The sequence below is a fragment of the Schistocerca nitens genome, chromosome 6 (genome assembly GCF_023898315.1).
Source record: "Schistocerca nitens isolate TAMUIC-IGC-003100 chromosome 6, iqSchNite1.1, whole genome shotgun sequence".
Classification (NCBI taxonomy): domain Eukaryota; kingdom Metazoa; phylum Arthropoda; class Insecta; order Orthoptera; family Acrididae; genus Schistocerca; species Schistocerca nitens.
In genome coordinates, this window is record NC_064619.1 from 249,976,090 (window position 1) to 249,997,738 (window position 21,649).

Genomic DNA, 21,649 nt, shown 5'->3' on the forward strand with positions numbered 1-21,649 from the left:
TTTCGTCTAGGTATATCCCCAAAAATTTACATTTGTCAATGTCTACTTTTTTTGATGCCACTTATATTATCAATACAGGCTTGGTATGAATTACCAAGTTTAAACGGTAATAGCCGGAATTTGATAATATTGACTTTTAGATCCTGATCATGGAAGTAAATAGTTATTTGACTTAAGCCATCAGTTGCAGCCAATGTCAAGTCATTAGTTTGTTTGCAACAGAACAAAAGTGAGGTATCAGCTGCATTACTTACTAATTAGGAGTGCAGAGGTTCCTCTAAATCATTAATGTAGACCAGGAAAAGGAAAGGGCCCAATATGGAGCCCTGAGGTACACCTTGTTTTACTGTTTCATAGCTGGATTGGAAATGTTTGATCTGATCATTAATTTCATAACTCAGCTTTGTACACTGCTTACATTGGTTAGATAAGTGATCAGTAGTTGTATGGATGTGGCATTTATATTGTAAGTTTAAAGTTTACTTAGTAGTAGCTCATGGTTCACTGAGTCCAATGCTTTAGTAAGGTCTAGAAATATCCCTGCTATCTGCATTCCCTCATCCAGGGCATCATACACCTTGTGGAGAAATTCGGTAATTGCCTTAATGGTACTGTGATGCTTTTTGAAGCCATGTGTTTCTGCTAGTAAATTAATTTTTGTGAAATAATCAAAAAGTTGTATCAACAAAACAACTACAAATATCTTACCAAAAATTGGTATTCGTGATATGGGCCTGAAGTTTGATAGCTCTTTTTTCGATCCTTTTTATGCATAGGTTTAACTGTACTTTTCTTCAATATATTTGGAAATGTGTGCTTCCTGATACTGTTGATCATATGGGTAATTATTCCTGCTAATTATGGCATTTTTAATTATAATACTAATCAGTCCGTCCCAGCCAGATGAGGTCTTGTTCTTTAAGTTATTTATTATGTTTCCTATTTCCTCCACACTCACTTCCTTAAATTCAAAAGCAGTTTCCAGCCTAGGGTAAGGCTTTACCATCCGAGTCAGACCTGTGTTATTAACTGGATTTGCAGCTGAAGATATAAAATGTTCATTAAATATATTGCAGATTTTATCTGGATCATTAATATGGTTTCCATCCAGTTGGATTCTGTCAATCTGAGCATCTAACTTGGAGATGGCTTTGCGATATATATTTATTATATTCCATGAAGTCTTCCCTATATTTGTTGACTGAGCCATTTCCTTATCTAGGATCTGTTTTTGTAAATTTGAGAACTGTTCCTGAAATTCTTTTTAGCTTGATTGTACTTATCCTTAAATATTTGCAATTTAGTTGACTTATGTAGCACACTTAGATCCTCGACATTTTGCCCGAGTTTAATCGTGTAAGCTGGAAGAGTCAGTCTGGTGTTTTTTACATTTTGGTTGTGAGTTACTACATTCTTAATTTCTTTCACTGGGCAACAAAAATTAAGATATTGTAAAATAATATCATAAAATTTGGCCCATTTGTATTCGGACCCTTTTTGCTGAAGAACTAGTTGTCATTCCTCAGATGCTAGTTCACTTTTAAAAGCATTAATAATTTTCTCTTTAAGCATTCTTTTATGTTCTACGACCTGAGTCCTTTCTTTGATGCTTGTGTGTTCACAGTCTACAAATTGACATTTGTGGTCTGATTAGTGGAAGTCCACATTCCAGCATCTAATACTATCTTTTACCTATTTACTTAGTATTATGTAATCTATTCTACTAGAAGTAGACTGAGTTACTCTTGTATCTGAATTTACTGCATTCATAAGATTATAGGAGTTACGTGTAACTATTAGCTTGCTGTTATGGTTATTGCAAGATGTTGCCTCTATATTCAAGTCACTAAGTATTGTTACCTCGTTTGGGTCACAGTGTCCCACTATTCTACTAAAAATATCTATGAAACACCCTACCTCTGATTTTGGTGGACGATAAATCCCAATAATTTTCTGTTTCACCATGCTCTTTCCTCAATCTTTGATATGGAGTTCAACACCTGTCACTTCAGTCAAGCCTTCATTATTATACAGATCTAGATGATAATTTATTTACTTTGAGCTGCCCTCTAGCAAATACTGCTACACCTCCACCTTTATGATGCTGTCTACAGTAGCTATTTCCTAGGAAACAGCCATCTAGTTTAAAGTACCGTATTTACTCGAATCTAAGCCGCACCTGAAAAATGAGACTCGAAATAAAGGGAAAAAAAAAAAATTCCCGAATCTAAGCCGCACCTGAAATTTGAGGCTCGAAATTCAAGGGGAGAGAAAAGTTTTAGGCCGCAACTCCAAATCGACAATTTAGGTCGAATGAAAGACGATACAGCTACAGTAGTTTGGTTCGAGTCGTAAGCTTAGCAGTTAAGCTTTACCAGGTAGCCATTGCTATGCGTCAGGCGCTCCGTCCGTATTTATACGGGTACCCTTCCTTTTTCAAGTGCTTCGTCTGGTTTGAATCGATTGCTTATTTTGCATTGATCTGATAAGTGCCGTTTTCTTTGTTATAGGTGTTTACGTCACTTTAAGCTGAAAATGCATTACTGTACTGTGTCATGCACTGTTTGTCGCATTTTGATAGTGCGTGTTTACGGCCTGTCGCCGCTCGCGGCATGGCTTGCTTTTGTGCGCGCTACCGCCGCTTAAAAAAAAAAAAAAGAGGAATCGTCTCATTAGCGAAACAATGGCAAGAGACTGCTATTTGTTGTTACTTACACTGCTGCTTTCTTTGATAATGATCAACAAGAACCAAATAATAGACTGCGTATGATAGAACATGTTCTGAACGAGTTAGGCGAAAATTTTTCTCCGTTTGAAAATCTTTGCAGCCGCTTCTTTAGTACATCAAATTCTGCACAGAAATTAGTCATCTTACATTTAAAATTTAGTCAGTTGCCGTGCTTCATTTCTGACTGTATCACTATTAGGCATAAGAATAATACGAATATAAACATGACACGATACGTATATTCTTCCGCGTTTGCTGTAGTCTCACTCTAGTTTCGTAGTTTATTAGGCGACAGGATTTAAATGACATAGCAGCAAACACGAAAGAATACATGGCAAAATGTTTATATTCGTATTATTCTTATGGTGAAGAGAATACTGCATGTGATTCACATTTCATCAGGTTCCTATTAGCAACCATCTCTTCTCACAGGTAGGAAAAACCTCGGAACGTAAAGTTGGCGATATTGACAAACATCCCTAACAGTCTTGCCAGTCGTCTTTTCGTAGTACATTGAAATTCTGCTACATTCGAAGATGAACAATACGGAATTTGTATTTACTTCGTTGGATAATGTATGAAAATGCAGTGGTCGAAACTCGGGGCGGAGAAAAAAAAAGCTCGTCTTTTACCTTTTTTTAAAATTTATTTACTGATGCAGAGGTTTTGGCGCCACAATTTATCTTTGTGCCCACAAAGCATGCTTGTGTAGCGCTACATATATTCGACGGCAGAAGTTAGTTGTGGCGGCACCTATCAACATTTTTCAGAACTTCCGCTTGCTTTGCACTCGATTCTAGGCCGCAGGCGGTTTTTTGGATTGCAAAAACCGGAAAAAAAGTGCGGCTTAGATTCGAGTAAATACGGTAAATAATTTCCTCAGATTTCAGTCCATGCTTGGTTAACACAACTACATGAAGTGAATGATCATATACAAAAGTCTGCAAAACATTGAGCTTATTTCTAAGATACTGTATATTTGAGTGCATGAGCCTTAATGGTACTTTTAGTTTGTCACTTTGAATTTCCTCCTGTTCTGGATTGTTTATATTGGGCCAAATCCGGTTGGAGTTGGCCCTTTCCACTAGTTTCCCTGCGTGTTGGGATTTAGGGTGATAGCCCGTCTGTTTTCACGAATTATTACGTCAACAGCTATGTTTATGTCTGATGCAAGTCTCTTTTTACCAGATAGATTTAAATATTGACCATGTGTCGTAAAACTAGAGTTTTCATAGCTGTTGACGTCAAGAAGTCTTACATTTTTAAACTTGGAGCAGAAATGTTGTAATTTTTAATTTGTTCGTCGAATTTCACTATTTACACAAGGCCAGTCCGCCAGATCAAATCTCAGAGGTAAAGTCGTTGCTATCACATTTGTAGTCGATAGCAACAGCAAGATAACAATCAGATTTCTTATAAATGCACTGGCCTCATTGCAGTAAACATCGTTTGATCCCACCATGAGAACAACACAGTCACTTTTATATTTAGATTAAAGTTCAGTCTTGATCACGTTATGTCTGTTTTATGCAGCATCAAGGAGAGCTCCACCTACCAGCCCAAAGGAGCCAATGGGTCTGAAGATGGTTTTATAGAAAAAACCGAAACCGGTTACTCATTAAAACAGACATAACGTGATCAAGACTGAACTTTAATCTAAATATAACAATTAATTGATCACTGTATTCCAGAAATGTTTACCAAAATTGTACAGTCACTTTTAGTGGAACTGGCACATTCTTTTTGTATATTGCTGGTTGCATTTCCGAATTTCGCTCCAGGCTTAACAACAGCTGACACACTCACGTTCTCCTTAGCAGCGTTTGATACGAAGTTTGAAACATTGCGTGCATGGCTGTCTCCGAATAATTTTAATTTGAATCCATGATGTATTTGTTTTTGCAAGGCTGAAGAATTGTTCTTTGGAAGAGAAAACAAGATGACAAATTGGAAATTTGGAAAAGAAGATAACGGTTATTTTAGGATACGAGTAAAGACTTGGCATCACACAGTATCTTGATCACATAAAATCAACTCACAACAAGAAAAACACCTCCGTAGGTTCTGCTTGTAGTGTTGTACACAATAAGGATATTTCAAGAAAACCTTCTTCATTGCTGATATCAGTGTATTTACTTCTGGGAACTGATGACTAACTGTCACTGCCATTCGTTGCAATTCATGAGCTGTATATGTAACATGTACTAAGTTTGGATAAAGTACATTACACGATTTTCCCCACTGGAGCCTCTCTCCTTTTATAGCATCTGGCCATAGTACCTCAAGTAAATCATTAATGAATCTAGTAATAGTTGAATTACTTGTTGTCTTCAAACGTTTACAATAGAGTGCCAACAGGGTTTACATACAGTCTCAGATTCCAACATGACGACAGCACACAATAATAAACTCCACCCCCCCCCCCCTTTCTTGCTATGTAATGAAAACATATGGGACTTATGAAAACGTACAATAATTCTACGATAATATTAAATTATGTAATATTGTGTAGTATAATATGAAATATGCTACTGTATCTCAAAACATGTAAAATATTTAATTTAAAACTTTAAAATAAGGGTCCTCTCAATGCAATTCATCGACATTTTAGTTTTTCTTATAGCTACATATAAAGGGTCAGAATATCTAATTACATAAAATATGGGCATTAGTGATCACCTTCTAAAACAGAGGTACAGATTTTAAACTTACCTCGCCAAGTATACTGCACACTGCGCTAATAACACATCACACTCTGGCATGCCTAATAGCTGACAACCATGCATTGTTGAAACTGCCATTGTTAGAGCCATGGGATCTGCTAACCCTGTGGCAATAAAAAGAGCTGTCAGTCTGAACTGAAGAGCACTTCACTGTCAAGTTTCATTCATACACAATTAAATTAATTTTGAAAGAAATGCAGAAAGAGGGTGGGAAGATAAGATGATTCAAGCAATTCACTTATTTATCATGGCAAAGGTATAACAGTAAACTGTCAGGACATATTCATTCCAACTAAATAAAATTATAAAATTACAAAATTGAACATTGTAAACTCCATGTTGAAATATCTACAACATACAGGAATTGTAGATTGCTTCTCACCATAAAGATGACAAAATCAGTTGCAGACAGGCACTGCAAAAAGACACTTGCACATTAGCAAAAGCCTTTTACAGAAAAGGAAGCACACAAACATTCATTCACATTAGCAAAAGCCTTTTACAGAAAAGGAAGCACACAAACATTCATTCACATTAGCAAGCACACCTCACACACACACATGACCACCATCTCCGGCAGCTCAGGCTAGAATGCAAATATTATATATAATGGAAGGGAAAGGAATAGCAGGGTATGGGTGGGGGAAGAGAAGAACACTGTGTGGTGCAGTGTGCAGAGATTAGAGTGCCAACAGGGGCAGAATTGGGAGGCTGTGGGGCAGGAAGGTCAGGGTGGGTGGGGTGAGGGGAACTGGGAGCGAAAAAGGAGAGGAGCGGGCTAGGGGAGAACAGGCAGGTGCACTGGCTGGGGGCAGCATAGAAAGAGAGAATAGGGAGGAGGTGTTAGAACAGAGGCAGTGAAAACTTGAGTGGAGGGTGTGGGGGCAGTCGGTTACCTTAGGTTGAGGCCAGGATAATTTCAGAAGTGGAGAATGTGTTGTTGGTAGTCTGGTCCCTGCATGCTCTATCAGACAGAGCTCTTTTCTCCAGTCGGACACTCCTCTCCCTTCCCCTTCCCTTTCCCCACCCCTCCAGACTGCTGCTTCCATTCTATGTGCCATTTGCATTCAGGTCCGAGCTGCTGGAGATGGTGGTCACATGTGCATGAGGCATGCTTGCTTGCATGAATAAATGTGTGCATGTCTGGCTGAAAGCTAACCTGTAAGTGTCTTTTCATTGTGGCTGTCTGCAGCTAAATGTGTCACTTTTATGGTGAATAGAAATTTATTGTTTCCTTATATTGTTAAACAAAATTATAGATGGAGAGAAAATTAAATCACTGAACAATTAAAACTAAGTACCATCATAGTTCTGAAAATAAGTTTAGGACATTTATTATTTTGGAAGCAATGAATAAAAGAGAAAAGTGTTATATTTGCATCCCATACTCACAAGTAAAAGCATGTCAAAAAGTCATGGAGAAACTATAACCATAAAATGTACATGTAGTACATAAAGGGAATTAAAAAGTGGGATTAATCAGCACATTAGTGGACAGTATGCTGATTGATATTTTATTTTTGTACATAAGCTTATTTCGCTTTATTGCCTTCATCAGCAAATTACCACATTTATTTCTATTTTACATAAAATATAATTTATAAAGGATTTTACATTGGATATTGTACTTATGTTCTGACATCGTAAACGGACGTACATCAACTTTGAGGAAACTACTATTGCTGTCCATAGTTGTTGGATATAATATTTTTTTAAAAACGTTATTAAGTTGTTTGACGATTTGATGTTGCATGTACACCATGTGATCACAAGTATCTGGACATCCCCAAAAATACACGTTTTTCAAATTAGGTGCACTGTGCTGCTACCTACTGCCAGGTACTCCATATCAGTGACCTCAATAGTCATTAGACATTGTGAGAGAGCAGGCTCTGCGGAACTCACGGACTTTGAACGTGGTCAGATGATTGGGTGTTACTTGCGTTACATGTCTGTAGGTGAGATTTCCACACTCCTAAACAGATGTTTCAGATGTGATAGTGAAGTGAAAATGTGAAGGGACACGTACAGCACAAAAGCGTACAGGTCGACCTCGTCTGTTGACTGACAAGGGACCGCCAACAGTTGAAGAGGGTTGTAATGTGTAATAGGCAGACATCTATCCAGACAATCACACAGGAATTCCAAACTCCACTGCAAGTACTATGACAGTTAGGTGGGAGGTGAGAAAACTTGGATTTCAAGGTCGAGCGGCTGCTCATAAGCCACACATCATGCCGGTAAATGCCAAACGACGCATCACTTGGTGACAGGAGTGTAAACATTAGATGATCGAACAGTGGAAAAACATTGTGTGGAGTGACGAATTACAGTACACAATGTGGCAATCCGATGGCAGGGTGTGGGTATGGCGAATGCCTTGCGAATGTCATCTGCCAGCGTGTGTAGTGCCAACAGTAAAATTCGGAGGTGGCGGTGTTATGGTGTGGTTGTGTTTTTCATGGAGGGGGATGCACCCCTTGTTGTTTTGCATGGCACCATCACAGCACAGGCATACATTGATGTTTTAAGCACCTTCTTGCTTCCCACTGTTTAAGAGCAATTCGGGGATGGTGATTCCATCTTTCAACATGATCGGGCACCTGTTCATGATGCACAGCCTTTGGTGGAGTTGTTACATGACAATATCCCTGTAATGGACTGGCCTGCACAGAGTCCTGACCTGAATCCTATAGAGCCAGGCCTCACCGACTGATATTGATACCTCTCCTCAGTGCAGCACTCCATGAAGAATGGTCTGCCATTCCCCAAGAAACTTTCTAGCACCTAATTGAAAATACACCTGCAAGAGTAGAAGCTGTCATCAAGGATAAGGGTGGGCCAACACCATATTGAATTCCAGCATTAGCGATGGAGGGTGCCACAAACTTTTGTCATTTTCAGCCAGGTGTCCGGATACTTTTGATCACGTAGTGTATATTATAATACATCTATGTCTATGCTCTGCAAACCACTGTGAGATGCATGGCAGAGCATATGTACCATTGTATCAATTACCAGGGTGTCTTCCTGTTCCATTCATGCATGGAGCATGAGAAAAATGATTGTTTAAATGCCTCTGCGCATATAGTAATTATTCTGATCTTCTCCTCGCGATCCCTATGTTAGCGACATGTAGGGGGTTGTAGCATATTCCTAGAGCCATCACTTAAAATTGGTTCTTGAAACTTCATTACCAGACTTTCTTGGGACAGTGTACTTCTATATCTTCAAGAGCCTTCCAGCTTCAGTTCCTTCAGTACCTCTGTGACACTCTCCCACAAATTAAACAAACCTTGACCATCCATGCTGCCCTTCTCTGTATACATTCAATATCCACTGTTAGTCTAATCTGGTATGGGTCCCACACACTTGAGCAATATTCTAGACTTGGTTGCAAAAGTGATCTTTGCAGACTGAATACACTTCCCCAGCATCTTACAAATAAATCGAAGTAAAACCACATGCTTTACCCATGACTGAGCCTATGTGATCATTCCACTTCATATCCCTACAAAGTTTACAACCAACTATTTGGACGAGTTGGGCGATTCCAACAGTGACTCAGTGGTATTACAGCCATAGGAGACTACATTGTTTTCATTCTGTGAAGTGCACAATTTTACATTTCTGAAAATTTAAAGCAAGCTGCCAATCTTTGACGACTTTGAAATCCTATAACGTTCTAAGTGAATATTTATGCAGCTTCTTTCAGACAGTACTTCATTACAGATAACTACATTATCTGCAAAAAGCCTGAGGTTTCAATTAATATTGTCTGCAAGGTCATTAATATGCAATATGAACAGCAATGGTTCCACTTCCCTGGGGCACATCTGAAGTTACTTCCACCTCTGAGAATGAGTCTCCATCCAAGATAACATGTTGCATACTCCCTACCAAAAAGTTCTCAATCCAGTCACAAATTTCATTGGATAGCTCATATGATCATGCTTTTGACAATGAGTGTAGGTGTGGTACTGAGTCAAATGCTTTCTAGAAATCCAGAAATACTGCATCTACCTAACTGCCTTGATCCAAAGCTTTCAGTATGTCATGTGAGAAAAGTGTGAGCTGGCTTTAACATGGTCAATGTTTTCAGAATCCATACTGAATGGCATTGAGGAGGTCGATCTGTTCAAGATACCTCATTATCCAGAATGAGATTTTCACTCTGCAGTGCAGTATGTGCTGATGTGAAACTTCCTGGCAGATTAAAACAGTGTGCCCGACTGAGACTCGAACTCGGGACCTTTGCCTTTTGCGGGCAAGTGCTCTACCATCTGAGGTACCCAAGCACGACTCGCCCCGTCCTCACAGCCTTACTTCTGCCAGCAGCTCGTCTCCTACCTTCCAAACTTTACAGAAGCTCTCCTGCGAACCTTGCAGAACTAGCACTCCTTATACCTCATTATGTTTGAGATCGGAATATGTTATAAGTTTCTACAACAAATCAATGTCAAGAATATTGGAGGGTAGTTTTGTGGATATCTTCTTCTACTCTTCTTGCAGATGTGTGTGACCTGTGCTGCTTTTGCAAGAACTGGGCAAGGTTTTTTGTTTGAGGGACCTCTGATGGATTGTACTTAGAAGAGGGGCTAGCTCAGCCGCAAATTCAGTACAGAATCTGACAGGGGCTCCATAGGGCCCTGGAGCTTCCTCCAATTTTAATGATTTCAGTTGTTTCTCAAAGCCACTGACAATAATACTTGTTTTATTTACCTTTCCAGCAGTACAAGGATTAAATTGGGGCAATTCTACTGGGTTTTCCTTTGCAAAGGAAAATTTGAAAACAGTGTTAAGCATTTCAGCTCGTATTTTGCTACCCTCAATTTCAGTTCCTGTCTCATTCACTAGGGACTAGACACTGACTGAGGTGCAACTAACAGCCTTAACATACAACCAGAATTTATTTGGGGTTTGTCAAATGTCATTTGGCAATATTCTGCTATAGTAGTCATTGAAGGCATCACGCACTGCTCTCATGACAACCAAATATGGTTCATTCAACATCTCTGTATCTACAGCCCTACGCCTTGTTTTACACCTATTATGCAGTAATCTCTGTTCCTTTAGAAGCTTCTTTACAGTGGCCATATACCATAGAGATTTCCTCCCATTATGAACTGTTATATGGGTACATATCTATCCAGCACATGGCCAACTGTTCTTTTAAACATGACTCACAGTTCCTCTACATCCCCTGCCCAGTGCTGAAAGTTTGAAGTTCGTCAATTGAGATATGACACTACAGATTTTTGATGTAGTTTACTGAACATATATATCTTTCTGCTTGTTTTAGTTGTCCTCTGTACTTCGGTAATAACTGTTCCCACAACCGCATTATGTACACTGATGTCAGTTTCAATGTAGACATCCTCAGAGATGTCTGGTCTATTTGTTGCTATTACATCCAGTATATTACCATCACAAGTGAGGTTCCTAGCTATCTGTTCTATGTAGTTTTCAAAGAAGGCATTTAGTAATGTTTCACAGGATTTCTTATCACACCCACCACTAAGAAAACTGTACTTTTCCCAATTAACTGTTAAATGAGTAAAGCTTCCACTGATGATTACAGTATGATTGGAGAACTTATATACAAGTGAACTGAGGTTTTCTCTATAGTTCTCAGTTACATCAGGAGATGAATCTGGTCGGCAACAGAAGGATCTAATTATCATTTTATGCCCATGCCTGAAACTGAGTCTTTCCCAAGCAATCTCACATACAGCTTCAATTTCTACCTGGGTGAATTTGGGTTTCTTGTCTACTGCGACAATCTCCATTCCCAAGAATCTAGCCTTTCAATATAAATGTACATTTCCTAAAAAATCTCACTGCTATCAATTTCAGGTTGCAACCAGCTTTCTGTATCTAGTATTATGGGAACTTCACTTTTTTTTATAAGTACTTCACACTCTGGCACTTTGTTGTGAGTGCTTCAGCCATTTGCCATTAGGATTATAATTCACTCAGTTGTGGGAGGCATTTCTTTTCATCTTATACTGATGCTTCTTGGTTTCCTTACAGCTATCATTATCTGGATTGGATGGAGGGTCACCCAATCTAAAAAATCCTTGTGTGCAGCCCACACACAGCCAGCTACCTGAGTAACAGCCTCTGTTGTGTAGTGCACACATTACCCATTTAGAGAAACCATACAATTCTCAATTTTATGGCGCAAGTCCAGGATGTCGCAGCCCAAGTTGTCACAGTACCTTTGAAGTCCCTGATTCAGTCCTCCCACTCAACTCAGAATCAAAGAACCACGATCAGTTCTGGGAACAATGCTGCAAACTGTGAGCTTTGTTGAAACTTGTAAAGACTTAGATTTTTTCTGATGATCTTTCAAATAGTTTTATTAAATGTACTGTGTGAAACAGAATGCAAGGAGCGAGAGAGGTATCGACAGTTGTCGGGTCAAACAGTATGTGACAGTCAGTCGCAAATGGCGCTTGAGAGTGGCGGTATGGAAGCAAGTATTGTTTGTAGTAATAGCGTGCGTTTAGTGCAATACTAATATCAGACTTTTGTGAGTTAGACACTGTTTGAAAAATGACTTTATGATGGATATTCTAAACAGACATTATATTATGCGAACACTGTTGGTTTTTGAAAAATTATGCTTGTGGAAGTGACAATGCACTCGTGAACAGACAGTATTGTCATTGGTTTACAACTGAACTGCATTACAGTAACTGTGAATTTAATATTGGTCATTTTTCTTGACAACTACCGTATTTACTTGAATCTAAGCCGCACTCGAATCTAAGCCGCACCTGAAAAATGAGACTCGAAAATAAGGAAAAAAAAAATTTCCCGAATGTAAGCCGCACCTGAAATTTGAGAAATTCAAGCAGAGAGAAAAGTTTTAGGCCACACCTCGAAATCGAAACAAAGTTGGTCCATTGTAATATGAGACACAATTTAGGTCGAATGAATGACGATACAGCTACAATAGTTTGGTTCGAGCCGTAAGCTTAGCAGTTAAGCTTTACCAGGTAGCCATTGCTATGCGTCAGGCGCTCTGTCCGTATTTATAAGGGTACCCTTCGTTTTTCACGTGCTTCGTCTGGTTTGAGTACTTATTTTTCTTTGATCTAATAAGTGCCGTTCTCTTTGTTATAGTTGTTTACGTCACTCTAAGCTGAAAATGCATTACTGTACTGTGTCATGCATTGTTTGTCGCATTCTGATAATGAGTGTTTACGACCTGTCGCCGCTCGCGGCATGGTTTGCTTTAGTGCGTGCTACCGCCGCTTACAAAAAGAGAGAGAGAGAGAGAGAGAGAGAGAGAGAGAGAGAGAGAGAGAGAGAGAGAGAGGAATTGTCTCAGTATCGAAACAGTGGCAAGAGACTGCTATTTGTTATTATTTACACTGCTGCTTTCTTTGATAATGATCAACAAGAACCAAATAATAAACTGCGTATAATAGAAGATGTTCTGAACGAGAGTTTAGCGAAAATTTTTCTCCGTTTGAAATCTGTGCAGACGCCTCTATAGTACATTACTTTCTGCACAGAAATTAGAGTCATCTTAGATTTAAAAATCTAGTCAATTGCCGTGCTCCATTTCTGACTGTATCACTATTAGGCATAAGAATAATACGAATATAAACATGACATGATGTGTGTATACTTCCGCATTTGCTATTGTCTCACTCTAGTTTTGTAGTTTATTAGGTAGACAAGATTTAAATGAGATAGCAGCAAACACGAAAGAATACATGGAAAAATGTTTATATTCGTATTATTCTTATGGTGAAGATAATACTGCATGTGATTCAAAATTCATAAAACTTCCCATTAGCAACCATCTCTTCTCACAGGTAGGAAAAAATTCAGAACGTAGAATTGGCCATACTGACGAACATCGCAGTCTTGCCAGACGGATTTTCGTAGTACATTGAAAAGCTGCTACATTCGAAGATGAACAATACGGAATTTGTAGTTACTTCGTTGGATAAAGTATGAAAATGCAGTGGTCGAAATTCGGGGCGGAGAAAAAAACTCGTGTTCCACCTTTTTTTAAAATTTATTTACTGACGCAGAGGTTTTGGCGCCAGTATTTATCTTTGTGCCTGCAAAGCATGCCTGTGTAGCGCTACATATATTCAACGGCAGAAGTTAGTTGTGGCGGCACCTACCAACATATTTCAGAACTTCCGCTTACTTTGCACTCGATTCTAAGCCGCAGGTGGATTTTTGGATTACAAAAACCGGAAAAAAAGTGCGGCTTGGATTTGAGTAAATACGGTAAATATGACATATGCTAAAACGCTAACTGCCGATGTGGAAACGGTGTTGCTGAGTAAGCCACCATTTTTGCCGGAACAGTGTTATTGTGAACCATGAATATTAACAGCAGATTGACTGTCTAACTTCGCAATTGGCAAATTACAGTAAATGGAATGTTAATATAAACATGACGTATGGACTGTGCCAAACTATCGTGTGTGAAAGTTGCAACTGAACTAATATGATCTTCAAGTGCTGCAAAAACAGTTAATTTGTTCCGGCCCACGACAAATGGATGCTACGCAACTTAATACCACTGCCAGCCCAAAACAGGATGTAAGAAAAAATGGATATACAAATGCCAGGGACACGAATGTATGAACTTCAGGATTTTTATCGGCAACTTCAAACTGCTTCTACCACCATCGCCACATCACACTGACTCAGAACAGATAAGACTCAAACCCATTCCTCTCTTTGAGAAACTCACAATTGTGACAATTTAATTTCTTGGTGTAACAGACAATCTCTTAATGTTTCTCTCTGTAAATAAAAGTAGTTTATTGTAAAGACTATCCACCTTCAGTGATGCTGACCCCACCATTAACAGTAGTTATTGCCATCATTTATTTGTTTTGCTTTCCGGTGTATTTGTAGTAGTCGTTGCATGTGTTGTGTGTGTCTTTGGAAGGGTGTGCTTCAATGTGTATCTACTGTAGTTTAGGCAGGAGAATTTGTGTGTTATACTGTGAAATGTGGCCAGACGTGTAATTTGAGGCATCCGCCATTAAAGTTATTTACACCAACCAATTACAAAGATGTAGCTTACTTGCCATTGGTTCAAGTTGATGTATTGGAGGATCTTTGAATCTAACAGCTGTCAAAGTACGCGATCTTTATTTACAAGTCACTTAATGTCATTTTTCCATTCATTCATGTTTAGATGCAAATTTATCTGGGTTTACCTGTTACTGGTAAGCAAAATTACAGTATATTGTGTCCTTATTTATCAAATTAGCTTCAGAATGTTTTATTGTTTTCACTATCAAAAGGTTTTATTATCAGAATTTTAACAGGATTGGGAAACTTCTCATATAGAGGTTTGCTTTTGAAGTTTCCACGAGTAAAACGGGTTCTTGGGGTTAATACGATATTAATTTACTTCATGCAGTTTTTCTTTAAACATTTTCTGATTGCAAATTCATGGTCATAGTAAATCTCCAGGAACCATGCTCTTCACAAACTCCATGCACAAGGCTGGTCTTCTCAACCTTCTCTGTCAGTTACTAGAATGACCCAAATATGACCTTGGAGACTGCCACAATCTGCACTTGGTTGCACCCCATTCCCTCAATGGCTGCTGGAATACTTTCAACATGTTGAATGAGGCCTCCTACGCATACACATTGAATGCACCTGGTATCCTTTCCTGTCCTTTGCTACCACTTCCCTAAGGGGTACCATCATTCGCCATATGTTTGAACTTCCCCGAAATAGGTGAAGTGAGTCCCATTGGCTCAGTTTCAGTGGAAGCCAATACCTTGTTTGTTAGGAGGATCGGTACAACACCCTGAATCCTACCTAATTTCCATCCACCTTGAAAAGGAAGCCTAGATCTACCACTGAAACATCACCTGCAGTCAAGTGCACAAGTAATAACAGATCCCGTACTTTCTGCATAGGAGGGAGATTCAACAGGAGAGAACAGTTCTTGAGATACCTTTGGTACCAATATAACAGGTACCTGACTCTCGGGAGCTCTTCCAACACACTAATTTGTAGTATCAGCCAATCATTTGGCAATAGTCAGAGTGATTTCCAACTATTTGTGGATGTCAACCAACTCATACCGTGTTCGAGAACAGCATTCACAGTGTGGTCGCATTTTGGCTGGTGCAATGTATTACAATACAGTAAAAAAATAATGTTAAATTAAACTTGCTGATTATCTTTTAATCTGCTGAGCTAAAAAGTTGCCAATTCCCTCTAAGAACTGAAGCAAATACACAAAATAAGATTTCAATTAACACAACACAAAAACCTGTGGTAAAAATTACTAGTTTCCTAAAATGTTTTAAGATTAATTATATAAGTTAGCAAACTCAAAAAGAAAGATAAATTATGATAATTGCAGATAATATATAGAGCTACTCCTCTTTAAGGGAAAATTAGATGTAACACTACATGTTAGTTGGAGTATCTGCTACAGTAACTAAATTATGAGTGTTGATTTATTGCAAATTGCTTGTATAGCAGATTCCAAAAATTCTCAAAAACACATGTTTATTAGTGTTGATGTACAATAAAAATAAGGGGTGGTATATTATTTGACAGAACTCTGAACCACAAATGCTGATTCACTACAAAATAAATTATGTATCCAAAGCACTTGTACCAATAACTTACGAAAATATTGTTTTGTAAGCATCCAAAAATTCTCAAAAACAACATATTTCTCATGTCGTTGCACAATGAAATTAGAGTATGGTTCTTTGAACAAGGATAGGCCTGCTGTTCTCAAAAATTTTAAAAGAGCACAATTAAGTGTAATATATATATATATAAAGCAGCAGCATACTGTCACACAGGGAACGTTCCTGCCATTAACTCACTTAAAAATAAAACTGAATATAGGCATTGCAAGCATAAAATTCAATAAGTGATGTCTCAAACTTAACACTGTCCCAGCTCATGCGCATATAAAGTTAACATCAAAATCTGACATAGCAACACAAGTACAAGACTTCAGCTACAACAAGAAACCAAGACTAAACAATGACACACATAAGATTTGAACCAAGAAGTATATTCGGTGCATCTGTATATGAGCAACCGTGTTACCCCTCTCAATGTTTGACATTATGTTTAATTTGATTGATAACTATGTCTCGCATGTCAGTACACAGATACAAAAATTGCAGAATAAGAAAATAAACAACCTAAACTCTGCACAATACGAATCAGTCCATCCACACATCATTTCAGTTCTACCCACACATTAAAAACCTTACAAATACAACCAACATACAAACACGGAATACAATACTGATACTTAACCATAATGATTACTTAGATAAAATATAAAACTTCTTTGAAACTAATGTACCAATCCAACAAATAAATTTGCAGCACAAATCAGAATTCAATTAAAAAATTCGAACACAATATTATATTAAAAAAAAAAATGTAATGAACCACCGTACCCAACACTTTTTGAGCAATTAAAGATACATAAGCCTTTGGCAACTATATGTCCAATTGTTAACAGTATTAACAGTCCACCTTGTCGAATTAATGAAACATTCAACGCACTACTGATGAAATATTTCACATGTGGGAGAAACTACACCATAAAAAAATCCAGAATACTTGCAAATACAGTACAGAACACACAAACCCCACACAATGCCAAACTCATTTCACTTGACATAACAAACATCTGCATTAACATACCTATACATGAAACAATATTATAGAATGTAATCTCATGACTCGTAGTACCAAATGAAGGCGTACATGAAATTATACAACTAACCCTTTCACAAATCAAACAATGGAAAATCCAGGATGGAATGTAACAATACCAGTGAAGGAAAGTTGCTACTCACATATAGTGGAGATGCTGATTCGCGACAGGTACAACAAAAAGATTCACACAATTATAGCTTTCGGCCTTTGTGAGCAGTACACACACACACACACACACACACACACACACACACACACCACAAAAGCGCGCGCAAATGTAACTTGCACACACGTCTGCAGTCTCAGAGAACTGAAACCATACTGCGAGCAGCACCACCAGTGCATGATGGGAGTGGTTACTGAGTGGGGGTAATGAGGGAGGCTGGGGTGGGGAGGGTAGGGGAGGGGGAGGGATAGTATGGTGGGAGTGGCTGACAGTGATGTGTTCCAGTTCGGGTGGAGGGCAAGAGAGAAGGTGCAGAGGGGGGGGGGGGGTAAGTAGCGGAAAGGAGAGAAATAAAAATAAATTAAAAGACTGGGTGTGGCGGTGAAATGACTTCTGTGTAGTGCTGGAATGGGAACAGGGAGGGGGCTGGATGGGCGAGGACAGTGACTAGCGAAGGTTGAGGCCAGGAGGGTTACGGGAACGTAGAATGTATTGCAGGGAAAGTTCCCACCTGCACAATTCAAGCTGGTGTTGGTGGGAAGGATCCATATGGCACAGGATGTGAAGCAGCCCTCCCACCATCACCACCCAGAACCCAAACAGAGCCGCAACACAGTTATGACCCTTTCCTCCAGAAGCCTTAGTCCCACAGAAATATAAATCCCTTCCAAAGACCTCACCTTTTGCCCCACTCCCAAATTCAACCATGCGTAACTAGTTAAAGACCATGTCTCCTTCTCCTGGTCCCTACAGTGGAAACACTTTTTCGTCACCAACCTGACCAATCAGACTCAACCAAAGACCAATATTGAACCTTGCCTAACTCAGTTCACCCTCCATCCAACTGTGATCCATCCCCACTGCCTCCAAGCCAACCCATGCTAACTTTCCAGAATTTCTTAACCTCAAACCTTGCCTCACCATCATTCCCCAAATCCCTCAACATTCCAACTAACCTTACATCCGCAGAAATAACCACAGTCCAACATCTAAAAACTGATCCCGACCTTATAATCCTGCCTACAGACAAAGGCTCTACCATCGTTGTTTTGAACCGCAAGGAATACGTTGACAGAAGGACTCTGTCAGCTGTCAGATACTTCCACCAACAAACCATGCCACAGTGACCCCATTCCAGTAATCTAGCAGGACCTCCAGTCACTACTCAAATCCTTAGGCCCATACCAGAACCTCTCCCTAGAGTCCATCTCTCTACTTACCCTTACCACTCCCCGACTCCCACCTTCTACATGCTTCCTGAAGTCCATAAACCCAACCACCCAGGACGCCCCATTGTGGCCAGTTACTGTGTCCCCACTGAGAGAATCTCTGCTCTCGTAGACCAACACCTTCAACCTAATACCCAGAACCTATCCTCCTATATAAAAAAGATACCACCCATTTCCTCGACCGACTCTCCACAGTTCCTGTCCCTTTACCACATGGTGCCCTGCTCGTCACTATTGATGCCACCTCCCTGTACACTAACATTCCTAATGCTCACGGCCTCACTGCTATCGAACACTACCTTTCCAGATGCCCTATGGATTCCAAACCAACAACCTCCTTCCTAGTCTCCATGACCAACTATATCCTCACCTACAATCACCTCTCCTCTGAAGGCATTGCCTACAAACAAATCCGCGGTACGGCTATGGGCAGCTGCATGGCACCATCCTATGCTAACCTATTCATGGGCCATCTAGAGGAATCCTAAACCTTTCACCTGGTTCAGATTCATTGAAAACATCTTTGCTATCTGGATTGAAGGTGAGGACAACTTATTCATATTCCTCCAGAGCCTCAACAACTTCTCCCCCATTTGCTTCACCTGGTCCTACTCAACCCAACAAGCCACCTTCCTAGATGTTGACCTCCATCTCAAGAGATGGCTACATCAGTACCTTTGTCCATATCAAACCTACTAACCACCAGCAGTACCTCCACTTTGACAGCTGCCACCCATTCCATACCATGAAGTCCCTTCCGTACAGCCTAGCCACACGTGGTCGTCGCACCTCCAGTGACGAACAGTTCCTCTCAAAATATACCGAGGGTCTCACTGAAGCCTTCACTGACAGTAATTATCCTCCCATCCTTGTACAAAAATAAATCTCCCGTGCCTTATCTTTCCAGTCTCCCACCACCTCCCTAAGTCCCACAGTCCGGCTGAGAAGTTGTCGGAGCTCGGCAAGATGGTGGAAAAAACCGCTGCAGTTCCACTGGAGGATGACAGTGTCCATGGCCGAGAAAGGCGTGAAGGGACCGAGGAGGCAGATTACACCGCTGGGTCACCTGCTGCCACCAATTGAGTACCAACAGGAGCGACATCCATCATGGCTGAGGGACCGGCAAGATCTAGGTCCTCAGCGGACGCCAGAATCTCCACCACCTCCTCAGATGCAGATCTTGTAGGTAGCGGTGGAGTGGGTGCCATTGCAATTTCCTTAATCTTAGAGGTCTTTGATTTCGATTTCTCACACTGTTCCTTTGGTTGCCCTTGCTGTGAGGCCTCCTTTGATTCAGTCTTTGGGACTGAAGAGGACCACGAAGCCCTACGACCAGCTACCTGGGGCTTCTTCAGTCCCTGGTGGGTGTCTGGTTTACCACTGGTAGAAACCTGGGAAGGGAATGACCCACGGGATTCCTTCCTAGCAAGAGAAGCCGAAGGAGACTTACGCTTCTCTGGCTTAGAAATGGGGACTGGTGTCCCCAATGGTTGAGGGGATGCTGCTCCCAAGGTAGGTGGTGCAGGAGCAACAGGGAGAGAAGTGCCCCCAACCATCAAGGGGGCAGGTGTGGTCCTTCGGCTCTGAGAGCAGTCTCTGTGTGGTGCAACGGATGGAGCTGTAACAGGAGTGACAGTGGCAGCATAAGATGACATCATGCACACGGGATGAAGCCGTTCAAATTTCAGTTTAGCCTCAGTGTAGGTCAGTTGGTCCAAGGTCTTGTATTCCATTATTTTCCATTCCTTCTGTAGAATCTTACAGTCCGGCGAGCAAGTTGATGCAGATGGGAGGCGGGGCACATGGAGTATTGGGATGGGATGGACGATCACAATTGCGACATATTAGGCTGGAAGCACAGTGGGAAGACATAGGGCCGAACTTCCAACACTTTAAGCACCACATCAGGGGAGGGATATGTGGCTTAACATCACAGCGGTAGACCATCACCTTCACCTTCTAAGGTAATGTGTCACCCTCGAAGGCCAAGATGAAGGCACCGGTGACAACCTGACTATCCCTCGGACCCCGGTGGACGCGCTGGACGAAATGGACACCTTGTCGCACTAAGTTGGTGCGCAGCTTGTCATCGGACTGTAAAAGAAGGTCATTGTGGAAGATAATGCCCTGGACCATATTTAAGCTTTTATGGGGTGTGATAGTAACAGAAACATCCCCCAGCTTCTAACAAGCGAGTAATGCCCGTGACTGGGCAGAAGATGATGTTTTTACCAAGACTGACCCGGACCACATTTTTGACAAGCCCTCCACCTCCCTGAACTTGTCCTCTAAATGCTCTACAAAGAACTGAGGCTTCATGGACACAAAGGATTCCCCATCAGCTCTCTAACAGACTAGATACCGGGGCAAATACGTCTCGCTGTCATTCATAGCCTTTCATTCCTCCCATGGTGTGGCCAGGGAGGGGAACGATTTGGGGTCATACATGTTTGCATTAAAGTGAGCCCTCGAACACTTAGAGACTGCTGGTGGTTGGCCACCAGTAAGAGAAGATGTGCCACACTTCACTGCGTGTCATCCAGCCTGATGCCACCTACTCCGACCAAGGGCCCTCCCCACAGGCACCACCCAGCCACAGCAAGGGCCACCTGGCAGGATGGCCATTGCCGGGAGTCCCGATGCTCCAGGGAGATAGGCATCTACTCCTTGGCATACGTGGGGAGTTAATGGCGCAGGCATCAGTAGAGCGATCCCTGTGTTGTCAGGGGGCTACAACCAACAGGGTAAATGGCGGCCTCACCACAATGGACTGGCTACCGTGCTGGATATTTGGTGGCAAGTGTTTCACGGTTGTCGTCAGCGCAGAAAGCGACACTGCAGAGTGCATAGCAGAAATCACACCCAGGAATGTATCCTCCAAGAGATGGAGAGCGAGCGGGACTGCAATGCAACGACGAATAAGGTGGCTAAAGGTCTGAATGCATGATGGACACGACACACCACGTAAGGCGCCCTTCCCCAGTTGGCTCGCTCTTCGGAATAATTTTGAAATATGGGGGTCAAACCCAAGAGGGGCCCCATCACATTAGGGCCGAAACATTTGAGTCTCCTTTTAGTCGCCTCTTACGACAGG

At 40.8% G+C, this 21,649-nt stretch overlaps 1 protein-coding gene across 3 annotated transcripts in view; it reads right to left on the reverse strand.

Annotated features, from left to right (window-relative positions):
- The window catches only part of LOC126263631 (ATPase WRNIP1-like), an 87,732-nt gene that overhangs the window by 25,277 nt on the left and 40,806 nt on the right, over nt 1-21,649 (reverse strand). For all 3 annotated transcript variants that reach the window (XM_049960722.1, XM_049960723.1, XM_049960724.1), the window contains exon 7: nt 5,441-5,555. In XM_049960722.1, the coding sequence (XP_049816679.1) occupies nt 5,441-5,555 (115 nt within the window). The remainder of the gene's footprint in view (nt 1-5,440; nt 5,556-21,649) is intronic.